Source organism: Cardiocondyla obscurior, linkage group LG02 (genome assembly GCF_019399895.1).
Source record: "Cardiocondyla obscurior isolate alpha-2009 linkage group LG02, Cobs3.1, whole genome shotgun sequence".
Classification (NCBI taxonomy): Eukaryota; Metazoa; Arthropoda; class Insecta; order Hymenoptera; family Formicidae; genus Cardiocondyla; species Cardiocondyla obscurior.
The window spans coordinates 2177429-2199963 of NC_091865.1; the positions used below are offsets into that span (position 1 = coordinate 2177429).

Genomic DNA, 22535 nt, shown 5'->3' on the forward strand with positions numbered 1-22535 from the left:
TAAAGGCGGTGGCTTTTGCAAGAGGGGGTCGTCGTCCTTTAGCGCGCGGACAGCTTTCAAAGTTTACTTAGAACTGTTGCTCCATCGAAAAGCGGCAGGCGCTCCTCCTCGCCGTTCGGAGGCGTTAGTTACACCTGTTACGCGCGCGTCACCTCGTCGGCCGGTGCTCGATGCCTCGGAGTTTCGGTAGCGCGAGTGCCGAGTGAAGCGCGGTAATCGTCACGCACCGTGTAATCCCCGTCGTCGGCCCGCACGCACGTAATCGCGCGATACCCATCGCCGCGGCTGCCGGCGCGAGGACATGGAATTGGACGTAATGAAGCCTCTTCTCCCGCGCCGTCCCGCGTTCCGTCGTACCGCATCACCGAGGGCCGAAGGGCTGTCGCGATCTCGCGAGGACGCCGCTCGCCGCGAGTGCCGGCAGTAACGATGCCTGGATCGCGTCATTGCGCCGCCACGACGTGGACACCGTACGACTGCACACCGAGGGTGAACTCGACGGACGTGAATACGCGGAAGTGGATCGACGTAGTATAGGTAAAGAAAAATTCCCGGTCGCGGAACGCAGTTGCGAGGCAACCGCGTGACGCGCCTGCACGTGCGCGATTAGAAGCGGACGAGGTCTGTGTTGATTAGAACGACTCGTCTTCTTACGATTTTCGATTTTCACTTGTGAGATAAGAGAGAGAGACAGAGAGAGACAGAGAGAGAGAGAGAGAGAGAGAGAGAGAGAGAGAGAGAGAGAGAGAGAGAGAGAGAGAGAGAGAGAGATTTAAATTAAACGTGTCCTTAAATTTATTCAAAAAAGAAATTTCGCAGCTCTGCTGTTTTCCGATTATATTTTATTAAACTGATATAACGCTTTTTTAAAGGGACGAAAAAAAGGAATTTAAAAAACAAAAAAAATGTAATGATTAATGAAGTTTGATAAAAGGATTATTGCGGGTCAGTGATCGAAGATAAGCTATCGGAGTATTTGCGGATAATAAACGAGATGTAAAAAGTTCTGTCGATCAACACCAGGATCGAATGTTGCTTTTGATTCGTCGAAATAATCGCGTCAATCTCTTTGAAGAAAAGTGAAGGCCCATCTATCCTAGCATACTCGCCTTTCATTTACGCGAAACTTTAGATTATGCGGGAACACACGCTTCGTCGTTATGCGCATATCCGGTGATATTTCATTGTCTAATAAAAGATTTATAGAAGAATATATAACTTTGCTAGATACGTAATATTAATAGTTCTTAAAAGAACGGATGTGTAAAGCGCCACCGAAATGTGATATGCATTTCGCGAGATCTGAAACTCGAATCGATTGGACGGTTGAGGCAGCACAGCGTCATTTCCGATTAACCTGATTACTTCCCGTGAGACGCATCAGAAACGCAAACCGAATCCAAACTTGGTAAATAATGTATCTCGAATACACACACACGTACGCGCACTCCTACACGTAATATCGTATCTCTTTTTTCCTACTTTCTTACTGCTCGGCCGCTCTCATCCGGTCTCTTTTTCCGAAAATGCACGGGCACGGAGCAGGGCAAGGCAACGCAACGCGACGCAAGGCAAGACGGGCACGAGCAAGGGGGTGGCGGATGGGCGCAGTTACTGCTGATCGTTAAAAGGCGCATAAAAAAGGGAGAGGAGAAGGCGTCGGGGACGGGGGAGGGATGGGTGGCGGGAGGTCAGAGGAAGCGGCGCGAGAAGTAACAATAAAAATTCGTCGGCGTTCGTGTTTCGTCGCCGTGGTAGGAACGGAGGGACGTAAGGAGGGCGAAGTGTGGAGTACGACGGGGGTTAAACTGAGGCGCGGAGAGAGAAAGAGAGGGAGACGGCGAGGAAGTGGAGGGCGGTTGGGTAGTCGGTGGAGCAGGGTGCGTAATGAAACGATATTGAGTAGCCGTGGTAGGGAAGGTCGTTGCGAGAAGGTGGGGGTCGTCTTCAGCCCTCCGTCGATTGACCTCGCTTCGACGAGACGAGGGTGGGAGCGAGTCAGGGGCGGAAGTTGGTAGGGCATGGTGAAAACCGAGCATCGCGAGCTGCTTGGGGTTCGTAGGAGGTAGAAAGACCGTTAAATTGACGAAAATGACACATCTTCTCTTCGTCCGATTCCTCTCTCCTCTCTCACCCTTTACCCTGCTTGTTCCTTTTTTTTATATTTTTTTATTTTCGTTTTATTTGAACGACCGATCCCGACGGCGACGGAAACCACCCCCTCGAAGAACTTCAAAGCGACATTAGCACAAGAAGGGATAGCGGATAGAAATAAATCGCAATACATAGTAAAACGACTTGATTGTGCGTAATCTGGAAAGTTTCTTACAGTACTATCGACGGGAAAAGGAAATAAAGATCACGATAAAATTTAATTGAACCTTTAGTACCGTATGGGTAAATTAAAAATTAATTGTCGAACGTTAAATTCTTCGACATACGCTGCGACGTATTGGTCACTTAAATTTATGAATGCAGGAAAAAAAAAAAAAAAAAAAAAAAAAGAAAAAGACTTGATCATTATCGCACAAAATTTTTGCAAACTATATTGCATCGGCATAACGAATGTGTTTTGAATTCGCTGTTTTGTTTCGACCGCTTTTCAAATAAATCTCATATTAATCTTGCCGGACTCGTCGCGGCAATTAAATCGTTCCGCTTTGGAACTTCGCGCGCTTGCATAACGCATTGCCTCAGCGCGATGAAAGAAACGTTTCTCAATAGTCGACTGACTATGCATCGATGTGCAAAAGGCCATTTTAAATAATAATCGCCCGGACACAAGTGGCGAAACTGCAAAGCAGGTCAACGCCCGATACCATCGGATAGCGAAGTATTAAGTGATTACGTAGAAGACACTGGAGATAATTAGTGCGACCGGCTAGTTGCTTGTTAACGAACGTTTAGCGTTTAGTACCCGCTGCGTGGCGAAGCTTGCGCGAATGAGGTATAAGTAAATCGGCAATTCTGACCGAGAGAACGTATCAATCCCGCCTGAGTATCCTAGCTGATTAAAACGACATGCTGGTGGCGATAAGTCGCGCTCCAATGAATCCATGTCGCGCGTTTATTTGACATTCATGGGCACGCAACCGATCTCCCATCGTGTTAGATGACGTCTCGTAACTCCAGTTCATAAATCAGTTACTTCGTTTCTCTGTGCCTCGTTCGCTGTTCATCCGAATGCGCCGCCGAGAAGCCCGCAATACGATAAAGCAATTTACAACTACTCCTGTGTTCTTCGCCTCCCCCCTCCCCCTCTCCTTACCCCGTACCCACCCCCTCCGTCCTACGCGAGAAGTTTCTCTTGTCGCGTTGCAAGTTAGATGCTAATTTCGCGTAATTAACGCCCCTGGCTTTTAAATTATTTACGAGATAAATAATTTCAAGGGGACTAAATTCGCTATCGCCGGATTATCAGCTAGCTGTTACCGGCTGGAAATCAGAACGCTCGCGCCGTTTAGTCGGCGGATGAAAATTTCAAGGATGAATGAATATTGGAAACGGTATGTACCTTAATTAGAAAGTAATTACGTGTTACATTAACATGTATTACGACGTATAAAGCATCTTCGATATTTCAAGAAATTATGAACAGCAACAAAAAAAAAAAAAAAAAAAAAGAAAAAAAAGAAAAAAGAAACTTCGATATTAAAATCCCACGTAGTGCAGATTATATTTTAATAGGTATTTCATTCGATGCTTCATCTTCGATATTTAAAATGTATCACTATTTAATATCAGCTGAATGCGCGAGTCAATTACCCGTACAGATTAGCCCGGACAAATAATAGAAAAATGTAACCTCAAGACGCGAATATATTTAATAAGAGATAGTGTCAATTTTTACAAACGGCACACACGCCGGTACCGTAAATCCTTCCCCGTTCGCCTCCCACTTTTTCTCCTTCATTTCATTTCACACCTGTCGGATAGTAATAATAGGATAAAATGATTACAGTACCGCGGACGTTAATTCATTTCGAATGACGAGATGCCTTCCATACGCTCTTCATCACGATCCGCGAGCGGGCCGTTAGAATATCATTCGCGCACACGGCGGCGAAGCGAGGCGAAGCTGAAAACACGGAGCTTATAAAGCTGAAAACACGCGGCAATCATTTTGCAATAACAGCCGCTCCCATTCTTTAAAACAAGCGCGTATTAAAACTGCGAAAGGGGGATAAAAATCTCCGGCGCGCGACGTACAGAAGCCGCTGCGACTTCTTTCAGACCGGCCGGAGGAGCTTCATAGGTGGCATACCATGACAATACTAAAACTCGCAATCCGATAATCGTGGCATTCTTCAATCAGTTCTAACGCGAGTTCATCTCGCGATTGCGCACGGAAACACGGCGATAACAAACGCGAACCCGAAACTGGCGAGCCCAGAAGATAAATTTAATCAACGTAGAGTTTTTTTTTTTTTTTTTTTATCTCGTCGTTATTGCGCGTCCCATCATGGGTGTGTTCAAATTTTTTTCGTCCCCGCCGTGCACAACGGTAACAAGACTTTCGTCGTGGTCGCGTCTGCCTAAGCGGTAATCGGACACCAAACGAAGCAGCGGAGTCGTTGTCTGGTGACCCATTTATCGCTCTACTGTGTCTAATGTTACAACCGCGAGAAGAGTCGCGTCGCGAAATATTATCGCGCGGGCCACGGTAGATTCGTCAGTGACAAAGAAAGGACAGTGACAGACCGGAAACGCGTCGCAAGCACCGGCAGAGGAGGAGGCCAGAGATTACTCCGCGTTTCCATGAAATTCATCCAATTTCGCAATCGCGATATTCGCAACCGCCGCTGGACGGAGATAGTTATGAAGATTCGAATCCTCCCCAGACGCCGCCGCACTGAATTTGTTTCCACGAACGCGTAGCGAAACAGTATTCGAACGAGAGACGTGGCTACAAAATTGATGTGAAATAAAAAGTATCTTCTTCTTTTTTTTTTTTTAATTCTAAAATATATTATTCGCGAACAAGTGTCGACGAATTCATTTTGTTTAAGCTTAAAATAGAAATTTAAATCGCAGCGCTAATTGCACGGCGCAATGATTTCAATAAATAGTATATCGTTATTTTAACGCGCGAATGCTCGTAGAAGTTTTTAATATAATTGCGTACGGGAATGTTATTAAATTTCCAGGGCGCACTATTTAACGCGTATTATATTACGAATCCTGTACCCGCGCGCAGATGCTGGGCGGGATAAATAGTTAATAAAAATGTTTAAAACGGTCAGCGAGCCAGAAGAGGCAAGATGTAAGAAAGCCGAGACGATAAGCAGAAAGGAGTGGACAAGTCGAGAGAGAAGATAAGCAAGAGAGCGAACGAGAAAGAGAGAAAGAAGGAAAGAGTCCCGTATGCATGTAGAATGCAACAGTTAGCATATAGTGAAGAGAGATGCTGACGTATGCATGTGAACCGAAGTAAAACGCGATGCGCGAAAGAGTCTGAAGAGAAAGAGAGAGGAGCAGATAGAGATAGAGCGGAGCCGTGCCGGTCTCACAATGTCGCTTTTTCAACGTACGCGCGTACACGCATACGAGCGTGCCTCGCGCACACGTGCGCATTCCACGAGTAGACGCATACACGAACGAAGAAGACGAGCCGCGGAGAGGCTCTGCGGCGGTTGAATATCGGCGTTTCGGTTGGCGTGATAAAGCGAAGCCTCGCCGCCAGATGAAAATTTGCGGCGCACGCACGAGAGACGATTAAAACGCAACAGATCACCGCCGCCATCCGTCACCGGATTAGCTTTAAAAGCTTAACATGTCTTTGAAAAAGATTCATCAAACGTGTGTTAATTTATTTCAAGCGCGTTACATCATTGGAAGATAAAAAAAAAATAAATAAAAAGGAAAATGTTGTCGACGAAAAGGAAGCAACACCTTAAAGTACACGAGCTGTTAGTAAGTCAGGACTCTGAATGACGGAGGAAAAAAAAAAGAAAAAAAAAAGAGGCGGAAAAAGAACAAAAAGAATGGCTCCAAAAGATTTGGCAGCTGGTCTTCGCTCGCCAGTGTGTCTAAAAACCCTTCGGGTGATTATTTCGAGGGCACGTCGAGCCTCGCAACAACGTGAGTTACCCGAAAAATCGCAATTATTGACGAAATATCGTTTTAGCGTGACGCAAAGAGGGGAAACTAGTCTTTCGAGTTACGAGAGAATTTCTAAGGAGGAGAAGTGTCACGATTTGGAAATTACCATTACCAAATTATTGTTACCAAATTACCAAATTATTATTACCAAAAGCGAAATAAAAGAATTTTAAGTAATATTACGCCTATTACATAAACTCGTCTACATTTTATTGCACATTTCCCACGTCTTATCTTACTTTCCATTAATTTTATCCGCTCAAATGCCCGTGCAATAATAGTGCCTCAGCATTAATTGTAACGTGCGTAAAAGATAATCGCGTGAATCACGAAAAATCGTTATTGCGCATTAACATGAAGGTATCTGTAGAAAATCTTCAATTTCTTTGGAATCGCGCGTACGCCTCAATCGCGACCGCAGGAAATCGGCCAAGTCATCGTCACGCCAGAGCGTGCAAACTTCAAGGTTACATAATGAGTCATGAAAATCTGGCCGTGCAGCTCGCCGGCCGTACGAATAAATATTTTTCATCGCGAAAATTCGCGCCGGTATCTTGGTTTTTCCCCGGACGAATTCGTCTCTTTTTTTTTCTCTCGCTTCCTTGAAAATTAAATATAAATCTGTACTTATGCGAGGAGGCAAAATTATGGGAGAAACGACATCGGCGTTTTAATACTTTCACGACAATTTCTACAAAGCCGGGACTTACAAATGCACCGTAAAATCACGAGAAGTCCACTATATTACGCGGAAGTTAATGCGATTCAGCGTTTTCCGCGGAATCATGCGTGTGACAATGCACGGCAAGCCGCTTATCTCGCAATGATTTGTACGATGACTGAGATCGGATTATCGCAAGATTAATCATCGACCTAAAACGACGATGCACGTTTCCCCGTCGCGAAGATGCTCATATTCCTCGTCGTACTTCGACTGTATTAATACCCAAACTAATTTGCGGAGGTGAAGTATGAACTTGTGCAGCGCCGTGCATTAATAACCGTCGATATTTTCGCTCCGCGTATGAATGAAATATAATCTCTTTCTGTAATGTAGATAGTGAGAAAGAGATACGGCCATCATAAATCAACACCTATCATCTCTAAAAGAATTCAAGATACTTTAATTAAATAAAACAAAATTTTTTTTTCTTTTTTCTTTTTTTTTTTTTCTAATTCAAAATAATTACTCCCCGTCGAATCTCGTACTTTTATTTAACGCGCTTTTTTTTTCCTTTTTCTTTTTATTTCGCGGTGCGCTAATTATACGGCGGTTACGATCTTATGAAGGAACGTGGATGGTGTGCGGTCAAAACCGTGGCTCGTGACTGTCCGTTAATACTTTTATGCTCAAGGAGACGCCGATCAAGGGATCAGACAACGACGGCAACAATAAGTCTCCATGGGAACTCTCGTTTCGCGCAACTTACTATTCATCGCCCCGTATTTTTATCCCGCGAGAGACGCCTCGTAAGATCGAGAATTTTGATACGCGCCGAGTTCGCGCGCGATCGTTGTCCTCGTGCATCAATTTCGAGTCATTAATGAGGCACAGCGGGCAGGCAGGGAGCCAAGCGATGCTAGGCATACACCGCGCATTATGCTTTCGCGAAGAGACAGGCAACGCTCTCCTGTCGGTACCTTTCGACATCCATCGTGTACTCCGTTCGTCCTTCGCTCGGCTCGGAAACCGCTAAGCGGTCTTGCCAGGTGAATGGGATTCTCGCGATCATGCAACAAAGCGATGCAGATAACTTGCGTCTAGGCGTGGACGCTTGTTTTTCACTTATTTCTTTTTTCCCCCTTCTTTTTTCCTCCGCGAAATCGCAATCGTCACGTTTACCTAGCCGACGTGAGACAAGGCCTGAAAGTAACAGCGGTCTAGTTTTCCACGGTGGCATTATGCAAACGGCAAAATGTCATTAACGAGATTATTCAGTGCCATTTGATTTAGCATTCGTTGCCGCAAGATTTATTTATTTGTGTACACGCTAGTTTGCGAACGCACTCGTCTATTAGCTAAAGCGAAACACTTCTCACGTATCTCTATAATTAGAAATATCTTTTATGTAATACGTGCATTAGGATTACATGGCATTGCGTTGCCTTTGTGTCAATTACGGCGACGTGTCATCGGAACGCGAACTGGTGCATTGCATAAGGACAAGAATGGCTTATAGAACGACAAAGAAAATATTCGGAATTTATTTACGTGAAACACGGGCGTCTGCGTGCTGAACCGTCGGTGACGGGCCGCTTGTTATCGCAATTACGGCACGATTATAGCGGTGCCGGGAGACGTTTTCAACGCGGCCGAGTGCCAAGCGAGTTTCGGACAAAGGATAGCCTTGTGTCTCGTGAGAGTCGGCTGGCGGGCCCTACTATGGCCAGGGCGCCGAGAGAGGAAGGAAAAAAAAAAAAAAAAAAAGAAAGGAAGAGGGAAGGAGGGGGAGAGGTAGAAACTAGCTTCTACCGCCGCTTAAACTGGATTGCCATTGGTCGAAACGGACCACCGATTAGAGAAGGCATCGCAACGATATAGCGGCTTAGGAACCGGGACGAGTGGAGGGCCGTCAGGCTAAAAATCGCTACTCCGCCATTGGCCGAGCGGTCTCCTCGAGGCCATTCGGTTTAGAATTGAGGAATGGTGCCACTATATCCTCCGCCGCTCGCCGCTATATCCGCAGAGGACGATCGTAGAAAGTGGCACCCGCTTTCGAAGCTTCGCCGTTTTGATCTGCGTGTCAAGAGGAAGGCGAGAGAACCGGCACGTCGAAGTGTTTCTTTAATCATTATTCGCTCCGAAGAATCGAACTTTTCTCTTACGAATTTTTTTTTTTTTTCTTTTCCTTAACTTACGTTAGGAACGGTAACTATCGCGAGAGTTTTTGAGGAAATTAGCACACGGCCGGAATCGTGGAATTTGATTTATCGATTCGCGTACGTTCCATTTTTTGAATTATATTCGTGACATTTAATATTGAAAGGAGTATGAATTATTATCGTTAATGAATTATTCAATACAAGTGCATTATGTAACAACGGTAATAGCGATAGTAACAGCTTACCGCAACGCACTTCGATCAAGGTTCTCCTAAATAATTAATCTCTTAGCGTTAAAGCAACGCGCAATAAAAATTAAAATTTATACGAGAAATACTTCAAAAAGTGGAATCAAGAAATATAAATAATTCACAAACGCATTTTACAATAATATACATATAAAACTAATAATTCTAATACGATATCGCTTAATTCTATATTTAATAACAGTTTTAATCACAGCGCTGATAAATTATGAGCTACTTTAATGGAAAATTTTGACGCTCGCGAAACATTCGCTCTTATTTTTCTTCGTTTTACAATTTTAATACGACGCGGCAGCGCCTCGAAAACGTGACGCTAAATCGTAGCTGCGTTCAGCCTGTAAACAGCCAATCTACACGCGGAGATAGATAATGATTTTATTCGAAGAACTGTTTTCCGGTACAGCGTGTTATTGGTTTAATCCCGGGCGTGGTCACCCGCCCTACTTCTTCGTCTTCTTAAATGGCACGAGAGATAAGATTGGTTCGGCACCTCCTGCCTGGAATTTCATCCGCGAGCCGAGAGAGAGAAATATAAAGTAGAAAAGAAAGATAATTATATTGAAAATTAAATAAAAATGTCGGAGACCAATTTTAGAAATCATTGACAACGGTCAATTGCAAACGTTAAATATTTCAATATTAATAATACATTTTTTAATTACTAATGTGTTTATATATATTTTTTTTTAATATTTATACTTAAAAAAAAAAATTAGTATGGCATTTGAAATATTATACGTAAGCGACTAGCGATCAGCGGCGCTCGAATGTCGGCGCTTTGAAAGACATAATCATTCCGACTGAAAAAAACGAGAAACTGTAAAAACGTGTCTTCTCTCAGACTAACATAGTAAATACATATATATAATATATCTCGGACAATATTGTGCTTACTGCGAATCCCCATTTCGTGCGAGTCCATTCTGACGCATCCCTTGCATATACTTTTTACACGAGGACTGTCAGAATTGATTAACTTATCGGCAATACTACTTTACGATATTATTAATTCATTCGTCTTATTGTGCGTAGTTTGCATTTACTCGTCATTTATTATGTTGTGCAAAGAATCGTGGAAAACTAATGAATCGACGATGTCTCGAACAAACGTAATAACGAACTTTATTACTCGATGTACCTACGCATCGTAAAAGACAAAAAATGTACACGATTTAGGCGCTTGAGCGCGTGCAAAACGCCGAGTACGAATGAACGCCGGGGCCGGGACGGATCTGACCGCCGCCCAAAGTACTTAGCTCAAGTAATGTCTCGACTTACATAGCAGACACGCCGAGTTAGACGCAGACGCAGCCTCAACACGTATGTACACGGAGCGCCTTAATAGAAACGCTCCGATTTGACGACGGACGTAAGAACAGATTCCTTTGATGCGCGACAACGGATAGTCAAAAATAAAATTAAATCCTGATAGCGAGGGAGATCATCGGCATCGCGAGTCTCGAGGTTGGAGGAGGCTCCAATTTTTCGAACCGCTCACTCGGAACATTCTTCGTGGTCTAACAAAACGTCTTCCGTGGCCTCGAAGTCGTTATCCCTGAAGTAGTCGATGGTCCGACCGCATTTCGTCTGTCGCGGCCTCAAGCAGACGGAGGTGGCCGTCTTGAAATTGTAACCCAGCTGTCCTGGAGAGAATTGAGGCGACTCCTCCAGCTTTGCCGCGGTAAACTTCACCTTTTCCCAGTTTATTCACGTTGTCGAGCGTGCGCGTGATAGTCCGAGGTTGGCGAGCAGCTGTTTGGATACCAGTGCGAGCACGATGAGGAGTTTGCACTCGGGTGAAATTGTCTCAGCGAAGAAGCGAGCTACGATGGATCGTTATCGTCGTTAGGAAATCTTCGGATCCTCTTAGATCTGCTTCTTTTAATCGCCCGACGGAAATCTTGAGGAGCGTCGGTAGTACGCCCCGCCGAACGGAATATCTTGCGCGCGAGAGAACGTATGTGAAGCACGTGAAGCAGGAGAATTCGCGACCGCGGTTGCCCGCGCTCTCGCCCCTCGCTGAGAGTGTGCAAAGATAATGCAACTTAGTCGCAACGTAATCAACGAGGTCAAGCGCACACTCGCGGCAAGTTGCACAGCAGAGCAGTGGACCGGAGGTCGTCGAAGGTCCACAGATCGACAAGAAATTAAGCGACGTTGAGTCAAACGACAGAGCTTACGCTGTTAACGCGGCAAGCTGGTGGAAGAATTCCGTCGAGTCATTTTACAAAATTACATTTTTTTTTTGGTAGATTCCGGAAGGATTCAAATCACGCGTCTATCGGGTGATAATTGCGAATAAAGAATGTGAGGCAGATCGCTTGCATCGCGGAAGTAGTTATCGCACCGAACGTAACTTAAAAATAAAATAATAAAAAAAAAAAAAAAAAAAAAGACTAACTAGAGATAATATTACGCTGGTCTCTGCCAAATCTTAACACATCAAATAACCGAAAGTATAAAATCGACTTGTACATATTACTACATATCAACATTTAATTTTACAAATTATGATATTTATGCTAGTCGAAACAATTATCAGAGCCACGCCGTAGTACATTGCGATACACACATTTGTGACGGATGTTAATTTCCTGAATAAATATTTAACATCGCGGAAATATGCCCGCCAGCGCGAGCTTGTGTTTTTCGCTCGTTCATTAATTTAGCAAACAGTATTCGATATTCATTTGAGCAAAAGCTCCGTGATCCCGTCGTACTTTTCGTCATCGAAGAACCGTGAAAACGATTTAATTTGCAATGCTCGAATTTAATTTTGCGTCAGACGTTTCCTCGCTCGAGCTACATTTTCACTTCTCTGCGATATTTGTATTCGGAACTTCGGAAAAACTTATCAATTTCCAAGCTAGCAAGACCTCGTCTGAACTCAAACGATACGTCGTCGATCGCAGGTCAACCGACGAACAATTTTAACGGCAACCTCAACTCCTCGATTAATTAATATTTCCCAGCCAAAAATTTTGTGCGTACGCCAAATTTGTCGTGGCACTCGTCTTCCTAATCTTTCGACATATATTAAACGCAATCCCGGCGGAACTCCACGGTTTACAAAGTCAAATTGTGAGACAGAAAGAAAAGTAAACTTTACTGGTTTTCGAAATCGCCGGTTCCCGACTCAAAGAGCAAATTTTCCTATCGGTGATCAAACGCAAAGCAATTACGGACGGCCAATTACAGCTTGGATGCGCCAATCAGCCGCGCTTCTCGACGGACACTCGATATCGCGGCGCGCGTGCCGCGGATGCAACCTACCGTCACGCCAATCGGTACTACGTTACAATGCGCCACGTGCATGCTGTTCCGCACAATGTATGGGCGGCGTACGTGTGCGTTTCGTGCTGCTCGTCAATTCGCGGGCGCCCAGTATGTACGCGTATGTGAAAATACATATCGCGTGCGAATCGAGTCCGGCGGCGATTTTTCATGGCGCCCGCCTTCATAACGGAATTGATTTTGTCGTTTGCCGCGCGGCGGGATAGTCATTAGGGCCGCAGAGAGCCGGTCGCGGGTCAACCACGGCACGTCGTTTCTGCGAAACGCGTTGTTTCCGCGGAATGGCTGGGAATTCGCAAATTAAATTGCACTCGCGATCGATCCCGGGCCGCTCATTGGCGGCACGATTCGGCACGTCTTGGAATTTCGAGACCGTCGCGGGGAAGTTCGCGCTAACGATTGCAGTCCCTAAGTTACTTCTAGATTTGACGAATATCGTGCCAGCATTACCATTTCATCTAATAATAGAAAGGTACAAAACGAAAACACTTAATTAGATCGGCTTGCTACAAAATGCACGCAAGAGCGAGGAAGGAAAAAAAAAGACGAAGCGCAATAAAAAAAATTTTACGCCAGCGTGAAAGAAATCGTGAGATCGTACATCGTATTTTTTCATACGGCGCTGTGAAAAAATATTATTCGGAAAAATGTAAACCTCACTTTAACATATCATTATAACGAGAAACCACTAGAATGTAACGACGCAGGTTGTTACATCACCGTTTAATTTTAGGAGATTCGCAGCGCACGGACGGCTTTGTGATAAAGTAGAATCATTGAAAAATTTTGAGAGGAACCACTTAAAATAACGTTTGTTATTTGTCCCCGTTAAATTCGCAAACAGGAAATAATATCAACCATACTAAATTACGAAGTAAATTTAACTATAACGCTATTTTCAACATTTCCTACTAAATGTCACAAACTTGTATGGAATAATACTTAAACGGCTAAAATTTACGTAAACGGAATAGACGCAGTTTTATTAAATAAGCCGATGCTGCATTGAAGTTAAAATCACTCGGAGGCAGATATCTTTGATTTCCGACGGTACAAAGGAATCGTCGAATGATAGTGAATTTATGTATGCGAGAAACGGCATAAAAGTCTTCAATTCAGCAGCGGTGTAATCGTGAAAACAATTTCTAAAGTACATTAAAGCTCTTTCTCTAAATTAAAGTCTGCTAAGGTCGGTTTATCTCACGCAAATGGACACTCGCGCACAGCTAATTATTCCGCGGCCGCAATTATTATCGCTTGGCTCAACGGCGCGTATCGGAGTTAGTTTAATCGTGTTATTTTCTTCGAGGCGCGCACAGAACTCAGCGCGCTCCGAAATAATCTGTCGTGTATCTATCTCGCGAGCAACCATACTTCACGGGGGATGCCAGAGCCGCGAGTCGTAGTTACTCGATCGCGTATATCGCCGTATCGAATTTCGCTAGCGTAATGAGTCTTACGCATTTTAGCCGTTAATTAGCTCAATCGTTAATTATGCGTTTCGCTCAATAATTACTGTATTATTGATTTACACGTATATTAGCGGCCAATAGAGCGCGACAGAAGAAATTGATAAACGATAACAACTGCACATGCCGCGAGGTGGTATGTGGATGTCGCTCTAATTTTATCTCGCAAAATTAAAATTTATGTCTCGACCGCTACGAATTCGTGGCATTCATATTTTAACAATTCTCGTTCCACTTTTTTCTTTCCTTTTTTTTTTATATTTTTTTATTTTTATTTCTTTTTTATTTTGCAAAAAAATTAATTTAGAGAGATCCCGAGTACAGGCAGTATATTTTAAGTTTCGTAAGAATAATAAATGTTTTGTAGAAAAAAGTGAATCGTGCGAAATAGATCCGCGTCGATAATATAAAATAGTTTACAATTCAAATTTAAATAATAAAGATAATCGGAATAAGCAGTAAGAGCTCTGATGTGAGAGGCTAATAAGTGCTAGTGTCGTAGACGAGGAATTCCGAGTCCGAGACTGACTATCTCCTCAAATTTTTCCGATTTTCCTACACACGTGAAATTCAAGTATAATCGATTCAGAACCCCGTAATAGAAAAGATTTGATTGAATTAACGGCAACTTCCTTTTACAAGATACGATCGGTTAAGAAAATTCGATCACGGGGTCAAAAGGTCGTCGTCGTCAAGGGAAAATTTTCTTAGGAGACTCGCAAGTGACACTAACAATTATTGACCGCGATATTTTTACTGTATCAATAAAAAAAAAAAAAAAATACTTTTGTAAACTCGTTTGTTCTGTTCTTTTTCATGTTAAAACATTAAATATCGTTTGTGTCGGCCGGAATGCGACAAATGACGGCTTATCAGATATTTCGCGGCGACTTGCAATTGTGATTAACAATGAGTCACTGTGTGCGAGCGCGCGCGCGCGCCCACGAATGCAAAAACTCGTTCGTAAATTGTAAAAAGTGAAGTAAAAGTATTGCGAGGCTTATCAAGCCGCGCGTAAGAATCACGGTGTCTTATCGCAACTTAAAACTTTACTGCCGAGGGCGAGGGCGTGCTGACGGAATGCAAGCGCGCATCTTTGTCGATGACGATCAACTGACAATTCGTCATGCGGGATAGATATTACATCGAGTAAAGTAAACTCTGGCTGTTGACCCATACAAATCCTTTCAAATTTCACAAATATTTTTTCGCATGTTGTTATAATTTTTATCGAATCGAATTTTACAGATTGCGTTATGTTTTTTTAACACTTTTTTTTTTCTTTCTATTCATCGATATGCACGCAAAAATTACTAAACGTATTCAAACGTGTTAAATCGCGCAGATTTTTCTTCCGACATTGTTTTACAAATTTAGTAAGACTCTTATACGTACGTCATGGAAAATGACTTAAAGTAAATTTTTTTACTCCGAATATTTTTAATACCTTCAAGTCGTTGTAAATATTACATTGTACTGTTGTTCCTGGTCAGTAAGAAAATTAATTTGATGCATGAAAGTAATTGGTCATAAAAATTTATATGTATAACAATGCTGACACGAAGTAAAAGTGTGTTGAATAGCTTATCTTAATATTTGCGCGATATTTGCGAAAAAGTAATTTCTTTTTTTTCTTTTCTTTTTTTTTTTTTTTTTAACGATTAAGTTAAGCGACGGAAGGTATCACAGTTTATTCGTGTAATCAATTTCATTGCAAATCCAATTAAAAGTGAATCTTTTCTCGTTGTTGCAAATTATTTCATCCGTGAAGGAGATTTAAACGCAAACCACCGTGGCGGTAATTTTTTTCGGAAATGATGATAAGGGTGTAAAGCTCTTAAAACTGCAGCGTTAAAACTCGTCCCTGACCGTAATATCAGTCGTGCATTTTTCTGACAGGCATGCGCAAAACGCACATACATACGCACACACATCTTGGTCGGCGTGGCCGACGTGGATCCAGTTCGTGTTTCCGCAAAGCGCATTATACCTGTGTATTTGATAAGCTGCGTGGAAGTAGAGCGTTTAAATAATGGCCGCACATGTCGGTGATGGGATAGCACGATGGGCGTCGCCATTCGTTCGAAACGTTCGACAAACAATAATAATTTATTCAGATGTTTTTCATACACGCTTCCAAGCGACTGCGTTAATTCGAATAGCCTTTCTCAGAATATTTTCTTTTGTCGTTCCTGCACCAAGACAAATTTTAAAACGAAAAACCGGACCACGGCCAATGTTCACCCTTTCCAGTTTTAATTCCTAAATGTATCGCTTTCTCATATTTCGCTACGTAAATTTGTGCTTTTTTTATATATATATCTCTAAATTCAATAATTTTATATAATAGTTCAGGGATCGCCGATTGAAATTTAAGGATTACCATTTCGTTTGCTTTATATCGCGCACGCTGGTATAATTGCGAGCTATCCGAAGTGATCAATGGCGTTCTCGTTCTTCACGAGATAATTCGCGCTTATTCATAAATTCGGGCGAAACCCGCGATATATCTTCCGCGATCGCTACACCTTCCACGGTAACCCACGAAATTTGTACACGCTTCTCACCGAGTTCGAGACCGACCGTCTCCTCTATTTTTTCCGATTTTCCTACACGTGTAACAAGTGATTCGCGACATATGAAGGCGCTTTCGGAACGAAGTGTTAATTGATTATCGATGAGTTTCTTATCACACTGCAAATTTACGATAACGCATTTACGATGTGAATGCGCGCAGAAACGACGCGTTAATTAAGACTCGGAATATACGAGACAGTAGCAAAGAGGAAGTCGTACGCGGTGCGTCTACGCACGGAGCATTAATTTTTCGTCAATAGCGCAATAGTCAGGGGCATTTAGATGCAGATGGAAACTACGCACAAAATGCCGCTGATGATTAAACAGCATCCGCCGGCGCAGAACTAACGCTTGGAAATCTTTTTCGACGAAGCTGACTATATGCATGCAGCAAAGTTAGACGCGTCATGCCGCTGTGATAACAGTCAACTATTCGGCCTTTGGATAAGGAAGTGAAAAAAATCCTGTTATCGCCGCTTGTATCGCGAACCGTTCTAGGGAGTGGAACGGAATTATAACTGGTATATAAACGGAATTGTAGCTACCCGCAAGATATAAAAAAAAAAAAGGAAAAAGAAATTATCATTTTCAAGATATCGAGCGCACTAAACGAATTTCAAAAAATAGATAACGATCGTTATTTCCTCTTATAACTATTTTTTCTTTTTTTTTTTAAATCTATTTAAAAACAAATCAGGCTATAAATCCCAATTAAACTTTTGCAACGGTATATAAATTTGTACTGTTACGTTAACTAAAGATTAATAAAGTTCTAAGAAAGCTGCGGTTTAATTCGTATATAGAACACGTTTACCCGTTTGTTCCGAGAAATGAGAAAGATAATTAATTATATTAACACGATTTCTTTCGCGTACGTGGTACGATTAAGCTCTCAGGCTCTTGAATGCCACGATACGATTCGAGTGGTTGCGAATATTTCGCCCCTCGGACTACACCCGCTATCTTTACGGATAAAAATGGAAAGTAAAATGAGTCGTGCTTCTCGCAAATCCGGCAGAATTTTTTTTTTTTTTTTTTTTTTTTACTTTTATCCTCGCATTATGTGCACCGGGCGTGTCCTTCGAAAACCGCCATGTCCGGTTACTCAGTTGCGCCGCGGATCTGCATAATTTCGCGTGCGATTCTCCTTGAAAGAGCCTGCATCCCATTCGCGGCTACGAATATCCGCGTACTTTTCTCTAGAACCTTAATCATCGTCCATCATTTCCTATGACAAACAAGTCCCGGGCTCCACGCATTACGAGCGATGCGCGTGCGTGAATTTCTGCAGCGGGCTAGATATCGTCGCCCGCAGCGCGGATACATTTCTCGTAACTCACGATTATGCAACCGCGATTATAAAACCGCGTGCCACTTACTTTAGTGCATACGATTACGATAGCAATAGTTAACATTCGGGCAAATATACTTTGATAGACTTATCGCTCGGCTTTCGGCGCGTGTGGTACCACGCAGTTATCCGTTTTAACATTCAATTAACTAGAGGCAGCGTTCGCCAGCTGTAATAAATTTATATTAATTTGTATCGTAACTAACCGGCGAATTCATGTGATTCGAGAGAGAAAATAAAAGGTGATGGCATTTGGAACGTGAGCTAAAATATTTCGCGTTAATTATTTGTCGATTAATTATTTGACAAAAATATATTCCGAGATGTATATAGTTTAAGTTATTTTTATATTATTTTAGTTTTAACGTTAATTGATAAGAACTGGTAAGTTTATGAAAGACACGAAAATTTTGTAGCCAAGTCTTTCCCTCGCACGAGCCAAGTACCGAAGGTCCGGCACCGATTTCCCTAACCGAAACACGTCTTTCTATGCACGCGAGTCCCGGGTAACCGGTGCACGTCATTGTTTGATATAGTTGCGGTGGTGTCGCAGGTCTGGAACGGGTAGCGGAGGAGTTGATGGGCCGTAGGAGATGGAAGCAATATCAGGACACCCTGTACAGCGGCACCCGCAGCAGCGAATCACAGCCCCACCATCGGCTTTATCCGGCGTTGTCGTCGTCCTGCAACCCGATATCCGGAAACCTAGACCAAATTGGGCCGCAGCTGCATCACCCGGCACCCACGTCGTTGCCGTCGACGGTGCTGACGACGGCGACGACCACGACGACGACGACGACGACGACGACGCTCGCGACCGGCGTGGTGAAACAGGAGAATCTGCAGAGGCATCATCTGCAGAACCATCATCAGCATCTACCCGCGCCGGTCCAGGACCATCTGCAGCAGCAGGAGGAATCGCGTCGTCTAAAACCGAGCGAAGTCAAGACCGAAGCCGCCGAGGAGGAGTCCGCGGACGGTACTTCACGGGAAGATACCACTGCGAGGACGACGGACACGTCGAGTACGACGGCGACGGCGGCGGCGACGACGGCGGAAGTAACAACGACGGAAACGGCGACGACCACGTCGGCAACGACAACGGCGACCGGCACGACGACGATAACGACGAGACGGCGACGCGGACGCCGGCAAAACGACGGCGAAGACGTCGACGGGGAGGAAGACGGCGAGGAGAACGACGAGGAGACGGGACGGGGCCAGAACGAGGCGGAAAAACGGCTCAAGCTCGACGAAGACGTCGACAGGTCGACGGTCAGTCCTCTCAGAACAGAGAACGATCGTGCGACACGGGATCATCCGACTGCCAACGCTACCGACACGGAAGGGACCAAGGTTAGTGTCAATTTATCGTGCGTTTAATAAGACATATTAACGAGTTATTAAATCATAAAAGTGACCGAGTGTTACAAAGCGGGCAATTAAAAAAAAAAATTTATATCGTCTCGCACTTCGCCGGTGCGATTTTCTTCAAGCCTTGTATCTTTTCATTTCAGGAACGAACGGAGGAAGTCGCGTTGGAGCGGGCACCGGTAACGCAGGGATTACTGAGGGTAAAGAAAGAAGAGGAGCTGCAGGAGATACCGGGTTCTGGCGGCGGTACTACGATATTAACGACGCCGGCGACGGATTCGGAAGGGACCAGGTCGGGGCTGTTATGCCGCGACGGGAACGCAAACGCGAAGGGCGCCGCGACGCCTTTTCTCCTTGGAAGACGCACGAGTCCGCCACCGGAGGACTGGAAGCCTCTCGACAAGTGTTACTTCTGTCTCGACGGCAAACTACCCCACGACGACCAGCCGCCCCTTGTAAGTACCCTCCGGCGAATCTACCGAGTGTGAGGTTGCGCATGGCTGAGCATCAACCTCGTCCTTCATTGCTAATTTTGTGTAGAGATTATCCGCGTGGGGGATCCGGTAAAAGACAGAAATGAGCAAACGAATGTACAAATAATCTTTCTTCGGAATATCGAGTTCTGAAATTCTGCGACGTTTTTTGTTCCGACGATTTATCAAGAATAGTAGACAAGTCGATGCACACTAATGCTGCTCGTTTCGCCTGCAGTGCACTTACGCAATCGCGCCATCGGGCTCTCGTTTCATCTTCGTTCCGTACACCTGTTGTGCCGTCACGAGCGCGGCTCGAGTACGAGCTGGCCTTTGCCACTTTTGATTAAGTCGAGCGTACTTTGTACTTCGGCGTCGGCCGCATCGCCGCACCTCCCGCCAATCTCTCAGCTTTGATCACTTTGACGCCCTCCGCCACCCCCCGCCACCCTCCCCCATAAAAGATTCACGAGGACTCGCGAAGGCGGCGCGCCTTACGAGAAATGAAATTCGATCAGAATTCGATCCCGCCGTATCGCGTCTTCTCGCGGATCTCACCCTGGTGCCCCCCTTCTGCTACCCGACCAGTGTACCGGCTGTTCAGTCGGGTAGCCTTTTTCATATCGTGCGAGCCGGGATGACACGTTTCTCCGTGTTATGCCCCGCAGAGCCCGCAGAGCGACAGTAGCAGCAGTTCGCGATCGGCGGAATCACCGATGTCGGTCCAGGTGGACCCGATGGCGGCGTCCGTGGTCGCCGCCGCTCTCAGCGGCACTTATCCCACCTTGCTGCCCCAATGGTGCTTACCGCCGAGGGAGGCGCCCCTGGTCGGGGTGCAAACCCATCAAGACAGCGGCGCGGCGGCCGATCAACCTCTCGATCTCTCGGCCAAACCCAGAAATTCTCAGGTAAGTTTCGCGACGCTACCGCTAAAACGCGTGGAGATACGCGCGGGTTCTTTTCTCCGGCTATTTGTCATTATTCGTGCAAAAAAAAACGCTCGTTCGAGTATAATCGCACGTTGAATTCACGACGAGAACGATCGCACATTGCGCCAAGTGTTCGATCGAGAATCAGATTATGAGCGAAGATGATTGTAAACGATATAGAAATTATTCATAGGCATATTTATAACCTTTTTTAATGGCCCGTTACGATACGGCTATTATTTAGGGTACGATTGGCTGTTTCATATATTGCTAAACAATTAGTTCCTCTACATACCTAGTTTCTTATTAGCGCTTCCTATTATTGAGTGACTAACGCAGACATCTAAAGTAACTAGGCTGGACGCTTGCGTAATTAGTTGATAATTATTTATTTGTCTACAATAAGCCTATTCTCGGCGGGTTTTTAATATTAATACCGTTTGTCCGTTTGTTTCTTTAGGATAACAACATATCTCTACTGGAGCAACAGAAAATACCTCTGAGAATGCCGACAGGCATCGATCCCAAGACTATCCTCAAGTAAGTAATCGTTTAACATTCCCCGACTAATCGATCCGGTTTTTCCCGGCCAAGTGACAATTGATTTTTACCCCAAGCGGTATAAATAAATCGTGCAACAACGACGCGTGTACCATGCTTTCAATTTAAATTATAAATATGCTATGTTATTCACAAAAACAGACGTTAACTACCTGACTCGTTAATGCGATAAATGCAATTTCAAAGTTAAGTGAAGAAAATTATAAAGGAATGCTAATCGAATAACTATGCGCAACAGAGATAAAAAAAAAAACAAGAAAAAAAAAAAAATTAAAACGGATTGAAAAGATTTTCATCACGCAAAAATTCGATCCCTAATTTAATTTCGTTTGATTTAACTTTGTAATTTCACTTCTGTCGTTAACAAACTGAGCGCGATGCATTTAATGCTAAATGCGATAAATGCATAATAATAACTATTCTAACTCCACGTTTAAATTGATAAGCGCTAAAGATGATAAGCGCCTCTGTCTAAAAATCCGCGCGGTTCGAATAAGAGCGAAAAAAGATAGATGGAAGTGACATGCTTAAAATCGTACGAATGTTTAGCTGCGACGAGAGAGAAAGAGAGAAAGAGAGAAAGAGAGAACACGTTCTTTTCCCACACACGTTGGAAAATCGCCGTTTGTCAACGACAATGAGGCGTCGTTTGGGCGTTATCGCGCAACTCGCTTTACACCTCGAGGCGAGCCACCGATACGAATATGCATTCCGTACGCGAATGTTGGAGGGGAAAAAAAAAAAAAAAAAGAATACGATCCGTGATCGCATTCCGTAGCGAACGTTCTTCGTGATCGAGTGGCCGTTTAAGCCGGGCCGGGCGGGCGTTTCGATAAGGCGTCGATTAAAACACCGTCGGCGAACGACTTTCGAAAATCGCGAAACTGACAGCCAGTCGATCCGGAATGCCGTCGCAATTAGGTGCCAATCACGCGGCCGGGCATAACCGTGATTTATCTCCCGCGTAAAGACGTCACGCGCGACAACGGCAGAGGGGAATCGTATCGTTCGCTCGACACTGGTGCGGGCTGATCGAGTTCGCGGTCATGCGCTGCATTTTCAGATTTATCCGGATAAATGTGCAGAATTAAATCGGCAATTGGCGCAACGTAACTATTATTACATTTACCTGCACTAAAAAAAAATTCTTGTACTTGTACCGGTGCAACGAAACAAGATTGATAGAAATATTTTGATTGGCGGTAGAAAATATTTTTGTAAGATGAGCAGAATTTAAAAATGTTTCAACTAGCGCAATCAAATAATTTGCTTGATATTTCTACTTAGACAATATTTAAATTTAAGATATTTAGAGG

At 44.1% G+C, this 22535-nt stretch overlaps 1 protein-coding gene across 4 annotated transcripts in view; it reads left to right on the plus strand.

Moving 5' to 3' along the window:
* The window catches only part of Eip93f (Ecdysone-induced protein 93F), a 149725-nt gene that overhangs the window by 116148 nt on the left and 11042 nt on the right, over positions 1 to 22535 (plus strand). For 2 of the 4 annotated variants that reach the window (XM_070674716.1, XM_070674715.1), the window contains exons 3-6: positions 18436 to 19238; positions 19400 to 19711; positions 20398 to 20637; positions 21119 to 21198. In XM_070674716.1, the coding sequence (XP_070530817.1) occupies positions 18436 to 19238; positions 19400 to 19711; positions 20398 to 20637; positions 21119 to 21198 (1435 nt within the window). Of the gene's footprint in view, positions 1 to 18418; positions 19239 to 19399; positions 19712 to 20397; positions 20638 to 21118; positions 21199 to 22535 lie in introns of all 4 variants that reach the window. The other 2 variants (XM_070674717.1, XM_070674718.1) reach the window with 2 other exon arrangements.